Source organism: Triturus cristatus, chromosome 3_2 (genome assembly GCF_964204655.1).
Source record: "Triturus cristatus chromosome 3_2, aTriCri1.1, whole genome shotgun sequence".
Lineage (NCBI taxonomy): Eukaryota > Metazoa > Chordata > Amphibia > Caudata > Salamandridae > Triturus > Triturus cristatus.
The window spans coordinates 368,736,527-368,753,213 of NC_140584.1; the positions used below are offsets into that span (position 1 = coordinate 368,736,527).

The 16,687-nt window shown below is 48.5% G+C and overlaps 1 protein-coding gene across 2 annotated transcripts in view; it reads left to right on the forward strand.

Moving 5' to 3' along the window:
* The first annotated feature begins 2,778 nt into the window (after positions 1 to 2,778).
* Positions 2,779 to 16,687, forward strand: part of YRDC (yrdC N6-threonylcarbamoyltransferase domain containing) — a 95,423-nt gene continuing 81,514 nt past the window's right edge. Inside the window, exon 1 of one of the 2 annotated variants that reach the window (XR_014979903.1) lies at positions 2,779 to 3,028. Coding sequence is in view for 1 of the 2 variants with exons in the window: in XM_085647880.1 (XP_085504006.1) it covers positions 2,839 to 3,028 (190 nt within the window). In the remaining variant the exon portion in view is untranslated. The remainder of the gene's footprint in view (positions 3,029 to 16,687) is intronic. The other variant, XM_085647880.1, reaches the window with a different exon arrangement.

Sequence of the window (16,687 nt, forward strand, 5' to 3'; positions counted from 1 at the left end):
ATATGTACAGAGTAAGCAGTAAGATAAAATAATACTGCAATAGCATGGTTTGTAGCTATGACATATATTCATTAAAATACATACATAAATAACACAAGCTAAAATGTGAATACTCATCTGATGCTTCTTAATTGTTCTACCCCAGTGTACCTAACCTAAGTGAAGTACGAGGTAAGAAGTAGGTGTTGTTTTCTAAAGTATAGCTAGCTATAGTTTAGTTTTGCCAAGAGTTCCCAAAACTTTCTCTAAGTTCTAGTCTGCTCCATACCTTAGAATGTGCGAGGTTGGAATCTCTTTCCGGGGCTCGATATCTAACACCCCGCAAGGGGAGTCAGAAACACTGGAGCTGGATTCTCTGTGAGGAGGATGACAGCGTCTGGTCAGTGCATCAGGCTGGGACTCGATCTCCTTCCGAACTTGTCGTGGCGAACTACAAGTAGGCATTCGAACTGGACCGTACCGGAACCGTGGTTTGCCAGGGCAAGTACAGGTATATTTATACTTTGAAGGTGTTTAGGAATGCCTGTACTGACGTAAAAGTCGGGCATCGGAACGTCATGAATGAACCCCTAAGGAATAGATGTTCATGCATAATAAATGAGTTCTTGGAGAAATCAATATCCAAGCAAGGGAAATTCCTAAAGGCTTAAGAGTCTGGTTTTCCAATAACTCGTTGTGACGTGGAATGACGGATGTAGGAGACCATGCCTCTATTTGGTTAGCATGGACAATGCCTAAATAAGGGCTGAATTTTCTATGCCTAAATAAGGGCAATATGAATTGTTCCTATATAAGGGCATAAATCGGGAAACCTATATACGGAATCTAAATCTACACACAACAGTTCCGCCCTTCTGTCTTTGCCTAGCTCCATCTCTTTGGCATGTGCCGTTGCTCTTGCTTCTGCTCGGGCCAGTGCCAGTATCTTCTCCACGGTCGTTGGTTCCTTTAGGATGCACGCGCGGAACTCCACGTACTGGCAGCCTTCAATGATGCGCAGTCATATCGCTTGTTCATTGTCGAACTTTTCGAACTCGCAATACGTTATTAGCTTACACAGCCTTGTCGCCATATCATCAAGGGACTCCTCAGTTCGTTGACACACGGTGTTGAATGTGTACCTCTCGAAGTCGATGTTTCTTTGCGGGTCAAACTTCTCCGTGAGGCACTGTATCAGTCCTTAGTACGTCGCCGTTTTTTCGCTGGGGAATGTGGAAAGCAGATCTTCCACTTCATCACCTACGGGATTTAAGAAGAGGTCAACGTGTTTCGCCTCTACGACGTCTGTGGCACGCATGTATCGTTCGAATTTCCGAATCCAGCGTTCCCACCTGATGCCTGTCTGTGGTTCCGATAGGCTGAATGGTAGTGGTCTGCGAAATATTGCCTGTGCGCCGTTTTAGTCACTTTCGATGCTCATCTTCCTTGTATCTTTGTTCTTTGCTGTCTTATTTTGTTATTTATCTGCTCTTATTTCCTTTTTCTGTTGTAAAGTCCATTTAGACCTCTATTTTGCCCTTTTCCTATTGCTTTTAGTTGATGCCTGACTCCAAAATGGCCTCCTGGCTTTCTCCAGCCTTATTTGCTGTCCCGCCTGACTTTAAAATGGCCACCAAGACTTCAGTGGGCGAGATTTACTATATATTGAATTGCCTGACTTAAAAATGGCCGCTGTGCCTTCCTCAGCTCTTCATTGGCTGTACCGCCTGAATCTAAGATGGACGTCGGGTCTTGCGAGATTTCGGGTCAAATCTTAACGAGGGAGGCTCGGACTCTCTTTTAGTCAGCAGGCAGTTTCTCCACGATCGGGTGCCTTTATTGCTATTTCCCTCACCTCGTTTTCCTGGATGAAGCCAGGGTGGGCTCCCGATGTCGCTGTAGACGCTGCACACGGACCAGGGTGGGCTCCTGGCTCCGTTTCCTTTTGCGATAGGGTGGGCTCCTGATTTCGCCTCCTTTTCCTTTGGGGGCCGACGGACCAGGATAGGCTCCTGGTTTCGTCTTCTCTTCGTTGGGCGTACTCCCGATGTCGTCTCCTTCGCTCAGCGGACCCGGGTGGGCTCCGTGATGGATGGGTAAAACACGCTTTGATGGTGGCTCCTGATTCACCTGCTCGTCGCCAGTTGTCGTGTTCTGCCAATGACCACGCATGGACCGGTAGGTGATCTCTTTGTTCATTATTTTTTATTCTTCTGCCCCGTGCCCACACGCACGTCTTATCCCTTTCCCTTAGTCACCTCGAAGTCCCGCCCCACTCCCTGACCTGAAGTGGTGTCCGGTCTCTGTCTCCTCCCTTAGGTCGTCCGAGTGCAGGGTCCTAGTGCCCCTGACCCCAGGTCACTCCAATAGCCTGAGGGGAAAAGGAATCGTGGTAAACGATGTTTACCTTCTCAAAGCTGCCCACATACTGACAAACTGTAAAGAGCACAGTTTTCTCACCCTAATATAAACTTATTTTGACTTGTACTTATGATGGTTGCCTATTTACTTACTTATATACTACTGCCCGACCTCCTCTGATGTGTCTGTAAAAGGTACGTTTTGTCCCATATTTCTGTCCTGAATTTTGACCTTCTGTCCTGGACTTTGACCCTTTTACACTCACCGTCCTGAATTTGCACCAATGACAGTTGGTCAGCCTAGTCTGAACGCCAGCCGAAACAGGCTCTCTTGTTATAATAACGATGCTGTCATGCATCTCTCTACCAACCGAAAGTACAATTTAAATAGAATGGAAGCCCGGTCCCGGAAAATATGGGCGGAGCAATCATTTACTGCGCACGCGTGCGCATGCGCTGTTGCAGAAAGCCGGAAGTGATCTAGCCTAAACTACAGTCCATGCGGGCAGCACTCACGGCCGTGGCCAGGATTCCCCTCATACTGGCGACCTTAGGTGGAGGCAGCGGTTCCAGCGCTCCTAGCACCACCACTGGCAAGGATACCGGATGTCGGCTGCTGACTCTGCCGAGAGGGGGAGACGCTGTGCCCAACGGGCCAGGGAACTGTCAGGCACATGGCGACCCGGAGGGTGAGTAACGACACACGTACCATTAGAGGAGACTGAGGGAAATGACGCGCCATACCGGACTAGTGTTTAGAAGTGACGTAGAGTAGGCTGAGTAAAGTTATAATAGGCAACAGGCTGTGTATAAATCGGATACTTTGCTGTTTTTTGGGGGTGGGTAACAAAGATTATCATGCTGGATTTAGGTTACTCTCAGTGAGATTTCTGTTATTGCATCCAAACATGTGACAGTAACGAAATATGCACTAAAACAAGTCGTCTATTGGCTTTGTCACTGCTTGTTATCAGTATCACACCGCTTTCATTTGCAGTTATTCAGACCCTCGTGCCCTTTGACTCGCCACAGTTTTGAGAAGTCCTCTACCTGCATATCTCACATCTCAGCTTTTTCCTCTTTAGCACAGTTTTTATACCCCTGCATGTACTTTCTTCCATCTTCTTTACTTAACCACTCACTAAACACTCAGACCTTTCTGTAAGCACTGCATTTTATTTTACTTTAACCATGTCAATATTTTGACAGCTGTGTATCTCCTTCACACACTTTCGCAGAGTATCACAATTATAATTGGCACACATATCATAACCATTGCCCTGTGCGCTCTGCAGAGAGTCCAAGATTCGGACGAACATGAATTCTGGGCGCCTTTAAGACCAACTGACAGGCATTGTGAGAAACTTGCAATGCCTTCAACCTCAACTCCAGAACTTTCAACCGCGGCCTATAATAAACACCTATCCACAACCCTCACAGGCGCCTAGAGGTTACTACATACACACTATACAAGAGTAATATGCTGCATTTAAAAAAAAAAAAAAACCTCTACAGAAACGCATCATAATTGAAAAACCAGACGCTCTTACGGATTACCATATTAAGTAAAACGTGTAGTGTAAGCAGGAATTACATCACTGACAAGGGTTACCTTAAATTGTTTTTATGGCCGTTGTTAAGAAATTAATCTGTGTTTTTGCCTGTAAAGTTAAGGACATGACTGAAAGGCCTGGTGGGGAACAGTTCCAATTTCTGCTTTTAATTACTGCCTGATCTGGGCTCTGGAGAGACCTACCCCATTTAATGCCCTGAATGAAGTGCCTGCCTACATGGGTCGCATGCTACACCGTGGAGGATGTGTGACTGGAGGGTTGTCTTTGATCTTAAAAGGAAGGATTTTCAATGTTGTGTTTGATGACAACTGAGGTGCTGTTATCTTTTTAATGAGATGTCTCGCTTAGCAGTGTGATGGATGAAGAAGTGTGAGAGATGGGTGTGCAGTTTATGGTTTTCAGTAAGCTGACGGCTTTAAACAGGTTCCTTTGTGGTATTTGTTATGGTCATAGTTCACTTAGCTGGATACCACACTAGGTTGTCCAATCTGAGATGTTTATGGTCCTGAGCAGGCATGAATTGGATGGAGAGATGGTGGGGAGATCCGTTGGGATGGAATTTGTTACTATCATCCTATATATGATTGTTATTGTGAGATGGGAAGAAGTGGACATTTATGTAGATGTTGGTGGACTAAATTATATCCCTTGGTTGGCCAGCGGTATGTGTCAGATCTTTTCACTTGTTAAATGCATGTCTAGTTGGTGATAGGGGGTTTATTGCTATGAACTGGTACAGTACTGGGTGATGGACGTGATCCATGGGGTTCTGTCTTATGTGAGTTTAAGAGGGTGAAGCAGTATAAGGAAATTTTTATGCAGCCTGTTTGACCTACAATTGGGTGCCTGGCTGCTAAGTGTTATGGCATTAATGCAGGCTGGGGTGTTACATATTTATTGACATTACTGTATAATACCCAGAATTGCCAAAGGTCAACCTTTTGTAAATTACCTGGATGTAGAAAGGTAAACACTGATTTAGTCTGCTCCACATATGTGGACTGTAGATTGTACTTAAAGGAGCAATGCATTCTTCTTCTTCTAGCCCAGTGATGTGGGATGATGTAGTTAGCTTGCTTGTTTTATATCGATAAATGTGCGCCTTCTATGGTTTTACTATAGTAAGGTGGTATGATGATCCATGGTGCAAGCCAGGAGTGTAGGTATAATGGTCCTTTTCCTTGGAAGGCTCTTTGAATGATGCCGAGTACCTTGAACTTTTCTCTTCTAGCTACAGGCAGCCAGTGGAATGTTGACTGTACTGGAGTCATGTGTTCTTTTGGGTGAAGGTGGAATAAAAGTCTTGTAGTGTTTTGGATTAGTTGAATTTTGCATATGATGAAACTGGGGGTACCAAGTTATAGCCTGTTGGCATAGACAAGCTTGGTTACAGGTATGAGAATAGCTTGTAGTTTTTGATTGATATACACGGTGTGGGAAGATGCGTCACAGTGTTTTCATTGGTTTTTGCACTCTCCCATTTTATTGGTTCCCAGAGACTTTTGATCTCCATTTTAGCACTGTTAATACTCCCTTAGAGGGCAAGGAAGTGTATTTGGAGGAGGCAGGGTTGTGGACATCGAAGCAATTGTGTAGCCACATATTTTCTCAGGTCAACCACACTAGACTGTGATGACCGTGGTGGTCATTGCGAAAGGCTTAGTAAAAGCGGTTCTATAAATGGTTGGACAAGGAGCAATGTTTAATCAAACCTTTTGAGTCTCTAAGAGGGTGAGGCCAAGATGCATTTGCAGGTGGGCCCATTAAAATCAATAGGGATGAAAAATGCTATGCAGAGTTTTCAGCGCTGGTGATTTCTTTCAGGTGTATGGGAGGCACTTGGTTTATTTGCAGGGTAAAGCTGCATATAAAGAGGGGAACACCCGCCATTATGGTGAGCTGTGAGATATGTTTAATGATGTTTAAGTTATTAAATTGCTGAAACTTCTGACTGGTTTATAGCACAGGCAGACATGGGACCACGCCTCAATGGTATGACAAAAGGAGACCTGGTGTTCCCTTAACTTCGGCCTCTGCTTGGGCCAGACGGAATAAAAAAAATTAAAGCCCACTCTATCCCTGCACATTTCAGCTCGGAACAAAAGCAGACAACATGGAGCCGCTACTGAATGGGTCCCCGTGTCTGAAAGGTCCCCGTGTCTGAAACCTACACCCGCACTAATTTAGCATATTTTAGTGGGGCCCATCTTCTTGGCAGGGTGGACTGCATCCACCCTGTGAAAATAGTAGGTGGACACGGTCCACATGTACCCCCGACTTGTGCCCTGTTCTCCTCCCATTCGAAAGCATTTTAGACCAGCAACAATCTACTGCCTAAGGTATTAGTAACTTTGAAACTAGATTTGAGTCATTGTCTGTTTGGAAACCAACTTCTTCAAACTCAGACACATTTGTTGTCAGCAGTAATAGAAGGAACAAGAAGGCTTATTCCTTCCATCCGTCTTGTACTGTTCCCCGCAAGAAGCGTAATAGTTCTGCAGAACTTGTTGGTGCCAGCTCCCACTTCTCTGAGCTCAAGAGCAGCCCATCCCTGACCTTGCAATGTTGGTCGACCTGTCCATTGCTATTCTGTCTGCCGGCTTGTTGTCGCATACAGAAGGACACTGGGCCTGTCTAGGCAGTTACAGCATGTGGTGGGCCTCCTCCTGCCCTGGGGCACGGCATTCTACTTTTGTCCAGGGGATTGTGCCACTACAACCAGGGCCAAGCTCTTTGGGACGGGGGAGTGGCATTTTGAAATATCTAACAGACTTCGGAGTTCCTTGTGTGGCAGCAATTTGTAGGCAACAGCAAAAATGTCAGTCTGGTGATTAATGCGCTTTTTGGAGAAATCTGAGTTTTGCCGAGTCCCAGTTGTGACTCAAAGTAGAGCAGAGCGATAATGTGCCTCCTGCAAAGCACAAGATGTAACCTGCTGATCAAATAATTGTTTAAAGTAGCTAGCTCAATGGGTTACTTCTGTTGTCACAGAGTTGCTTTTGTTACTTGCAGGTGTTCCCCCCCCCCCCCCCCCAATTTTTCATTATTTTAAGATTAATAAATAGGGTTCCTTTGGATAATACTTAATAGTAAAAACAATTCCAACTACTATGATAGGTTTTAAAATCCTGAGTTTGTATTTCTCCAGAATAGGCATTCAACATATAATGCCTGCCCGTTTGGATAATGTGACTCCTACACGTTGCAGTCCTCATTATGTTAAGTAACATTTCCTATATATTGACTCATACAAGTGTATAAGCCATTTTCTCTGTTTATTATGTGTGTTATGTAACGCACTCCAAAACCCTGCCCTACATACTTGGGATGAGAACCGCTATAAAAGAAAATAAATAAACATGAGAGAGGGTCTGTGTAAAGTTGAGGGGCACCATGAAAGGGTAGTTGTAAGGGAATTTGTGGAGAAGTTGCTGTTTTTTGGGGGTGGGTAACAAAGATTATCATGCTGGCTGCTACCAGCACTAAAGCTGGCCCTGTTAGGGGCATTGCTAGAGAAGGGCGAGCTGATGATACCTCAAGCCTGGCTCAGCTTGAGGTCCCATTGGAACATCGAGCCCATAACGAGCATATCTTTCATATGGCTTCTGCCTACCACCCTCGTTCAAACTTCATGCACAAACAAGTAAAAACAAAGCACTAACACCTGATATAAAAAGGCGAGACTAATGGATACCCATTTAGTGGCTGATTTGTACAAAGTGAAACCACAAAACCTGCATTAGTCGTGGCTTCCCCTTAACCAAATTTTGTGATTCAGGGCAAATAGTTTATTCTGCCAACCCTCCTTTTTCTTCACTTTCGCATATGAAGGCATATTCAAATACTTAAGTTCAGAATACCAGCAACAGAAAAACCTATTGTGGTTGGATTATTAGACTATAATGTTGCTCTTTATATAACATCAAGGCCTCATACAGGGTTCACATGACAGCTGTCTTGCCTTTTACTTTTCTAATTTCACTGTTGCCTGAGGAGGGGTGGGGACAGGAATGGTTCTAAACTCGTGTTTAAAAACGATCACTTTTAATAGCAGTGCTATAATATGATGTAGTCACATGAAAGCTTCCACATGTTAAATACACTTTTTTATAATTATGAAGAGATTTCATAATATTTTACGTGATGTTTGTTTTGATTTACCTTTGCACACGTTTTCAGGCCTCGGCTTGTGCACTGGCTCTAAGAGCTAAAACAATCCCATGGCCTGACTTGGCTCGCCCTGTTAATTTGTATGCTCTCCCACCTCTAGGCGTATCTGTTGTTCCTGCAGCCTGTGCGTTTCCCCAGGCCTTAAAGCAAAAGCACTTCAGTAGCTGATTTTGGAATGGATTAGTAGAAAGGCATAGCCTATGAACGGAGGGCTTTAATTGAATTGTAATCCTTGTTTCTGTAAACCTTTTGTTATTTATTTCAACATTTCGAGTTAATGGCAAAGTAGGAGCACAATTTGAAAAGCCTAACATAGCAGGACTAGTGTGTACTAATCCCAAAATCTTCCATTGCCAGACAAATGCTCCGGTTTGGAATCTTGGATGGATTTTCCCCTCATTCTTTAAAAAAAATAGCCTTTTCTTAACAAACAATGATTTTCTGTCTGAATGTATGTTAGGTCAGTAGCGTGACACTTGCTTAAAGGCAGCAGAGCGCTGTACAAGGTCCAAGGCAAAATTTATGTCTGGACACCTGTTCTTAATAATTGAGGGGCATATTTACTAAAAATTCGCGCAATACAGCACAGTAAGCGAAGTTCCAGCAATGTGTTGCGTGAAAGAGCGGAACAGAACCATATTTTCAAAGAGATGGCACATTGGAATTGAAAGCTCTGACATGCAAGTTCCAAAGTGAACCCTCACATCATCTCTCTTCATTCCCTATTCAATCTCTTCCTTTCTCAGTTCACTCTTCTGTCTGTTCTCTCCTCTCTAGTACCTTGCCATTTGTCTCTGCCTCTTTCCCTCAGCTTTTATAAACCCCTTCTACCCTTTTTTCTCTTTTAAACCTATTCTCTGTCACCCTCAGCATCTTTCTGTATCTGTTCTTCGCTCCATTGTCTGCTCCACCTTCTTCTGTGATTCTCTTTTAACCATCTGTTCTTTTCCCTGCTCAGCTGGTAGATCCTAGTTTGCTTCCCTCTTCTCTCACTTTTCGCTCCCACTATTCCAACTTTCTATCTTTCCCTCTCCTTCTTTCTTACCACCATTTCTTTCTCTGTTTCGCACTGCCTGGTAGTGCTACGGTCTGGGAACTCCAAGTCTACGTTCAGCAGCACAGTGCTTTTTCTGCCACTATCTATCATTCATGGTACTGGGGTAGAATGGTGAAAACTTTCCCTAGGCCAGTGGTCAAATTCTGCTTGTAGTGTATGTTAGACCTGTCAGCCCTTTGGGTGGTCCCTCCTCATCATTATTTATTTTGTCCCACTTTTGCCTCAAACCCTGTTTGAATTTTTCCTTTTTGGGAACCACCAGACTTTTTCGTGTTGCTACAGATTCAGGGAACCATTTTAGCTACCCCTGAAACTTCTGTCTGAGGGCCTGAAGCACAAAATGGTGGCCTCCTGTGACATCACCAGCATCCACTGGAACCTACCAGAACCTTCCAGGAGATTCCAGAACTGTGTGACAGTTGGAAACCGTTTAGAATGTTGGGAGGATAAGAGAGGCAGTTGGCAGTTGGAGCTGGCAGTTGGCACCTGACTGGTGAAGAGAGAGGAGCACAACAGTGAAGGAGGAAGGAGTGAAGCAGCAGGGGTGGAAACTTGTGCCTGGAGTGGGGTCCATAAACCCACCCTTGATACTTGTCCCAGCTGATGGATCCCAGCCTATAGCCCTGTGTGGGAAGAAGAAAGAAGAAAACCATCCTAAGGACCTGGACAGCAGGAACAGGCCTTAGAACCAAGAAGATAACAAGATTCTGACCTGAGAGTTGGTTTCCCTGGAGCCTGGCGTCGAGTAGCCGAAGACCTGGAGCCCGAGGTGGAGAAGCGGCGCTGACTGAGGTAGCAGACGTCGTACCCGGAGCCGCCTGAGGTCATAAGAGGGCGCCGGCGGAGGTCGAGTGGAATACCAAGGGTCGAGAAGGAGGTGAACCGAGGTCGAGCGAGCGGCGTCATCGGAAGGGTGAAGTCTGCCCTCCGGAGTCGTCGGAGACCGAGGTAGAGGAGCACCGGAGGTCGGGAGTGAGGATCGCACTCCGGAGTCGCCCGGAACCTGTGAGGAGGAACACCGGAGGTCGGGGGTGAGGATCGCACCCCGGAGTCGCCGGAAGTCGACAGCGAGGTCAGACCGGCCGACGTCATCGGAGCCGAGTGCGCCATCGGACCGGAGCCGCCCGAAGTCGACATCGTGTGGAGACTGCCCGACGCCGTCGAACCGGAGGTCGAGATCGAACCGAGGCCACCGACATCGGACCGGAACCGCCTACCGGCGTCGTCATAGAACTGACATTGTGCCGAGGCCGCCGAGACCGAACCGGAACCGCCTCACGGCGTCGACACGACTCCAGCGGCGTCGGAGCATCAGAAAAGGGCAGTAAGTGGAGTAGAGGGCGCCTTAGGCCCTGTGGAGACCTGAGAGACTACTCTAAGGGGCTAGGGAGGAGCTGAAACCCACCTGACTGTGCCTGGGGTGAACTGGGACTAACCTAGAGAGGTTCTGTGGAGAGGGAAGCCAGGGCATTGGAGTTTCCCCCCTTTTTGATCTACCTCAGTTTAGGCCTCAGCCTTTGCCTCAGCCAGGGAGTAGTACCCCTCAAGCCTTTCACACCCTACAAGCTGTGCCTGGGCCAATTCAGCCCTTCAGTAGTGAAGTGTCATCTGATTCACAAAGTGTACTGTATACTTCTAATTATTTATTGGGGTTACTGTATTTATTATGTTCTCATCTATTTATTGCTGCACTGAATTTCTAGGTCCACAGGACTTGCTGGTGTACCGGATTTATTGGGACAGTATTTATTGATACAGTATTTATTACCTCAAAGTATTTAATTGACTGTATATATTGCACTTGTATTTATGCCCTGTTATTTATAATCACCCCTATTTATTTCAGCAAACAGCAAATATTTATTGGACCTGCTATATTTAAATGTATATATTGTGTTTGTTATTTATTTTCCCAAGCAGCAACTAAGAGAAGAAAGATAAAGAGAACATATTTTCATAATTTTTACGGTGTAGAGTCGTTTTTGGAACGGATGCACGCATGGTTATTGTATGGGTGTATTGTATGCTTAGCACTGCGCCTGTTTCCTGTCCACTCGAGCCAAGCTACCACGTTGTGTCGGGAAGGTCCACCACCACCCTGCGGAGTGGGAGTGGGCTGTTTCCAACATAAATTGGTGTTCAGTGGTGGGATAGAGCTGTGCCTACATATACTCAACAATAACTGTGGGTAGTCCATAGGCCTACACCGGGAGTTTTCTCACAGCGGCCTTCCTAATTGTGGGTTTTTGTTTTTTCCAAATTTACTCTGGTGGTGGGAGGAGGTATTACTAAAGGTATCCCCCTGCATTGTTACTGCACAAAACCTGTCCTCTAACCTGGGTGGGCAAGATGGAGTTTGTTCTTGAAGATTTAGAAACATACACTGTGGCCCAACTCAGGGAGTTTTGCCAGCGAGAGGGGGTGTACTGTCCCCCAGGAGCAAAGAAGGGTGCACTTCAAACCAGCTTAAGGGCTTGGGGGGAGGCACGCAGGGAAGGCAAGGCTGAGGAGGAAGACAGGGATGGAGAGCCTGACCCCGAGGGGGCTGAGATGTACCAACCTGAGGTGGGGAACCTGTTAGCAGGGCCCAGGACACTTTCTAGGGGGGGCAGCCGTGCCTCTAGTGGGGGCTTATCCAGCGTGGAGTTAGCAGATCGGAGAGAGAAAAGACAGCTCACATTGGATTTAGCAAAGCTGGAGAAGGAGAAGGAGGAACAGAGGTTGGCTCATGAGACGGAGAAAGAGAGGATGGCTCATGAGATAAGACTGAAGGAGATAGAGCTTCAGATCCTCAGAATTGGGGCACCAACTGTTCCTAATGGTGGCAGCCAAATCCAAGAGTCCACCAGGGAATCCAAACCTTACCTGCCAAAGGACATTGTAGCAAGCTATGGGGCAGGTGATGACATCGCCAAATGGCTAGCAGCCTATGAGGTCTCATTGAGGGCCCATGGGGTTCCAGTGAAGTATTGGGGAGGGGGATTGTACAAGTACATGCCTCCAGCTGGTAGGGATGCTTTATTGGCCCTCGAAGAGGAGGAGCAAACCCACTACCCCACCATGAAACTGGCGCTCATCAGGAAGTTTGGACTAACTCCGGAAAAGTACAGGCAGAAGTTCAGGGGTAGTCACAAACTGGGCACACAGAATTGGGTGGACTTCCTGGACTATGCAAAGAAGGCACTGGAAGGTTGGATTCAGGGCAGTGAAGTCAGGAACTACGAGGAGCTGTTTGACCTGGTATTGAAGGAACACCTACTCGAGAAATGTTTCCCTGAACTGCGGCAACACCTGGTGGATAGCAAGCTGACCAGCCCCCGGAAGCTTGCTGAGGAGGCGGACATTTGGGCTAGTACCCGGGTGTCCACCAGGGGGACTGGAGGGGATACTCAAAAGGCCGGACAGGGCGCCCCCCAAAAGAAAGAAGGAGGGGAAAAGAAAAAGGAGTTCTCCAAAGGCCCCCAAAATAACTTCCAAGGGAAGGGAACAGGATTCACCTCTAAGGCTAACCCACCCAGAAACCCTAATCCTGGCCAGAGTCAGCAGCCAAGGGTTGTCCATTGCTACGAGTGCGGTGGCGTTGGACACTATAAAGGAGATCCGAAGTGTCAGAAACGCTCACCCCCTCCCACTGGAGGAAAGCCCCCCGGGGTAGCTAGTGTAGTGCTCGGGGAGGAGATGCCCTTAACTAAGGGAAGGGAGTGGGCGGGTGTCACTTTAGTGTCCCTGGGAGAACGGGAGATGGTTCCTAAGATCCAGGTGCCCGCAAATACTGCAAAGTATGGGCAGTGGATCACCATCAATGGCCAAAGAGGGGAGGCTCTGAGAGACACAGGAGCCAGTATGACTATGGTACGTAGCCAACTGGTGTCTCCAGAGCAAGTCATTCCCGATGTACTCCACCCAGCCGCGATGGCTGACGGCAGAACCGGTCACTATCCCGTGGCTGAGGTTCCCTTTGAATGGGGGGGGGTTGCAGGTTCACTTCGAGTTGCCGTAAGCCCTGCCGTGCCAGTCGATTGTCTGCTGGGCAATGACATGGAGCACAACGCTTGGAAGGAGGTGGAATACCGGACTCATACCGAGATGCTGGGTACACCTGACTGGGCCTGTGTTAGCACAAGGTCCGAGACTACCCGAAGAGGGAGTTCATTCCGGCTGGAGCCTGGAACAAAGGCCCAGCCAGCTGCCAGTCAAGGGAAGAACCGAGGACAGGAGGAGCCTGCCTCGGCGTCTCCACCCCGTAGGACGGATAGGCCACCGGAGGTGGTGGACCAGGAGTCTGCGGAGGGGGACGTTACCAACCTGGAGGACTTACCCATCCCGGCCGAGTGGCACGTGGAGGGAGGCCCGTCCAGGGAGGAATTCTGCCAGGGCCAGAGGGAGTGCCCTACCCTTGAGGGGCTGAGGCGACAGGCCGAAGCCCAGGCAGCAGGGAACGTTGAAGGGAACTACAGTGTCTACTGGGAGGATGGCCTCCTCTACAGTGAACCCAAGGCACCCCTACATGGATCGTCACGAGCCTTGGTAGTACCTCAACGTTTTCGAGCCTTCCTGTTAGAGTTGGCTCACGAGATCCCCTTGGCAGGACACCTGGGGCAAGACAAGACCTTCGCCCGTCTTGTCCCACACTTTTATTGGCCTCAGATGAAAGTGTCGTCCGATACCTACTGCCGGACATGTGTGTCTTGCCAGGCCAGTGGGAAAACAGGGGTGAAGCTGAAAGCTCCCCTGGAACCACTTCCTGTCGTTAGCACCCCCTTTGAAAGGGTGGGCATCGACATTGTGGGTCCATTAGATCCACCGACTACAGCTGGTCACAGGTTTATCCTGGTTCTGGTGGATCATGCCACACGGTACCCAGAGGCGATACCTCTGAGGACCATAACAGCACCTGTTGTGGCTAGGGCCCTGATGGGAATCTTTACCCGAGTGGGTTTTCCCAAGGAAGTTGTGTCCGACAGGGGGACCAACTTCATGTCAGCATATATGCGGGCAATGTGGAAGGAGTGTGGAGTGACCTACCGGTTCACAACTCCTTACCACCCCCAGACCAATGGTCTGGTGGAGAGGTTTAACAAAACCTTAAAAGGCATGATCAGAAGTCTGCCTGAAAGCCTGCGGAGGAAATGGGACGTCCTCCTACCCTGTTTACTTTTTTCCTACAGGGAAGTGCCACAGAAGGGAGTGGGCTTCAGCCCCTTCGAGCTTCTGTATGGGCACCCTGTACGTGGACCTCTTAACCTGGTGAGAGACGGATGGGAAAGAACTCCCAGAAAGCTCCCCCAGGATGTGGTGAGCTACATGCTGGCCTTCCGGAGCCAAATGGCTAAGTTGTGGAAGCAAGCTTCTGACAACTTGGAAGCCAGCCAAGCAGTGATGAAGGCGTGGTATGACCACAATGCTCACCCGGTGGAGTTGGAGCCTGGCCAGAAGGTGTGGGTGATCGAACCAGGAGAGCTTAGTGCCCTCCAGGATCGCTGGTCAGGACCCTTTGAGGTGTTGGAGAAGAAGGGTAAGGCTACCTACTTGGTGGACCTGAAGACCCCTCGTCAGCCCCTGCGGGTGCTGCATGCCAACCGCCTCAAACCCCACCACGAGAGGCCCGAAGTCATCTTGATGATGGTGACTGACGGAGGAGAGGACGTGGAAAGCGAGCCTCTCCCTGATCTGTTTGCGTCTCAGGAAAAGGATGGGTCGGTGGAGGGAGTGATTCTCTCCCCATCTCTAACTCCTGAACAGCAGGAGGACTGTCGCCAGGTCCTGGGGCAGTACTCTTCGTTGTTCTCCCTTGTCCCGGGTAGGACTCACCTGTGCGTCCATGACGTGGACACAGGAGACAGCCCACCTGTGAAGTCCAAGATCTACCGGATGTCAGACAAGGTGAAGGCCAGCATTCATAGTGAGGTCACTAAGATGCTGGAGCTAGGAGTGATTGAACCTTCTAGCAGCCCCTGGTCCAGTCCGGTGGTGTTAGTACCAAAAGCTGCACCACCGGGTGCCCAACCAGAACTGAGGTTCTGTGTGGACTACCGGGGACTGAATTCAGTGACAAAAACTGATGCTCATCCGATCCCTAGGGCGGATGAATTAATTGACCGGCTGGGAGCTGCCCAATATCTAAGTACCTTTGACCTTACTTCGGGGTACTGGCAGATCTCTTTGACTGATGGAGCAAGGGAAAGGTCAGCCTTCTCCACGCCCAATGGCCACTACCAGTTCTGTGTGATGCCCTTTGGGCTCAAGAACGCACCTGCCACGTTTCAGCGCCTGGTAAACCAGATCCTCACCGGAATGGAGAGTTTCTCTGCTGCTTATCTGGATGACATAGCCGTCTTCAGTAACAGCTGGGAGGATCACTTGCGTCACCTGCAAGCTGTTCTCCAGGCCCTGAGACAAGCTGGATTGACGATCAAGGCCAGCAAGTGCCAGATCGGGCAGGGGTCGGTAGTGTACCTTGGACACTTGGTGGGTAGGGGAACGGTGCAACCCCTCCAGGCGAAGATCGAGGCCATCATGGCCTGGGAACCCCCCAAGACACAGACTGAGGTCCGAGCATTTTTGGGCCTCACGGGATACTATCGCCGCTTCGTGAAGGGGTACGGTACCATCGTAGCCCCTCTCACGGAGCTCACGTCCAAGAAACAACCTCGACGGGTAGTCTGGACGGAGGCTTGTCAGCAAGCCTTTGAGAAATTGAAGAAAGCCATGTGCGAGGCCCCGGTCTTAAGGGCCCCAGACTTTTCCAAGAAGTTCATTGTCCAGACAGATGCATCAGAACATGGCATTGGGGCAGTGTTATCGCAACTCAACGAAGAGGGTCTGGATCAACCCGTGGTCTTCCTATCCAGGAGACTACTTCCCAGGGAACAGAAGTGGAGTGCAATAGAGCGTGAAGCCTTTGCAGTGGTATGGGCTCTGAAGAAGTTGCGGCCATACTTGTTTGGCTCGCACTTCCTAGTTCAGACCGACCACAGACCCCTTCGTTGGCTGATGCAAATGAAGGGGGAGAATCCCAAGTTGTTGAGGTGGTCTATTTCCCTACAGGGGATGGACTTTCAGGTGGAACATCGGCCTGGAGTGGACCACGCCAATGCAGACGGTCTCTCAAGGTATTTCCGCCTTAGTGATGAGAACTCCCAAGGGGTTGGGTAGCTCTCCCCACTTTCAGCTGGGGGGGACGCGTGTTAGACCTGTCAGCCCTGTGGGTGGTCCCTCCTCATCATTATTTATTTTGTCCCACTTTTGCCTCAAACCCTGTTTGAATTTTTCCTTTTTGGGAACCACCAGACTTTTTCGTGTTGCTACAGATTCAGGGAACCATTTTAGCTACCCCTGAAACTTCTGTCTGAGGGCCTGAAGCACAAAATGGTGGCCTCCTGTGACATCACCAGCATCCACTGGAACCTACCAGAACCTTCCAGGAGATTCCAGAACTGTGTGACAGTTGGAAACCGTTTAGAATGTTGGGAGGATAAGAGAGGCAGTTGGCAGTTGGAGCTGGCAGTTGGCACCTGACTGGTGAAGAGAGAGGAGCACAACAGTGA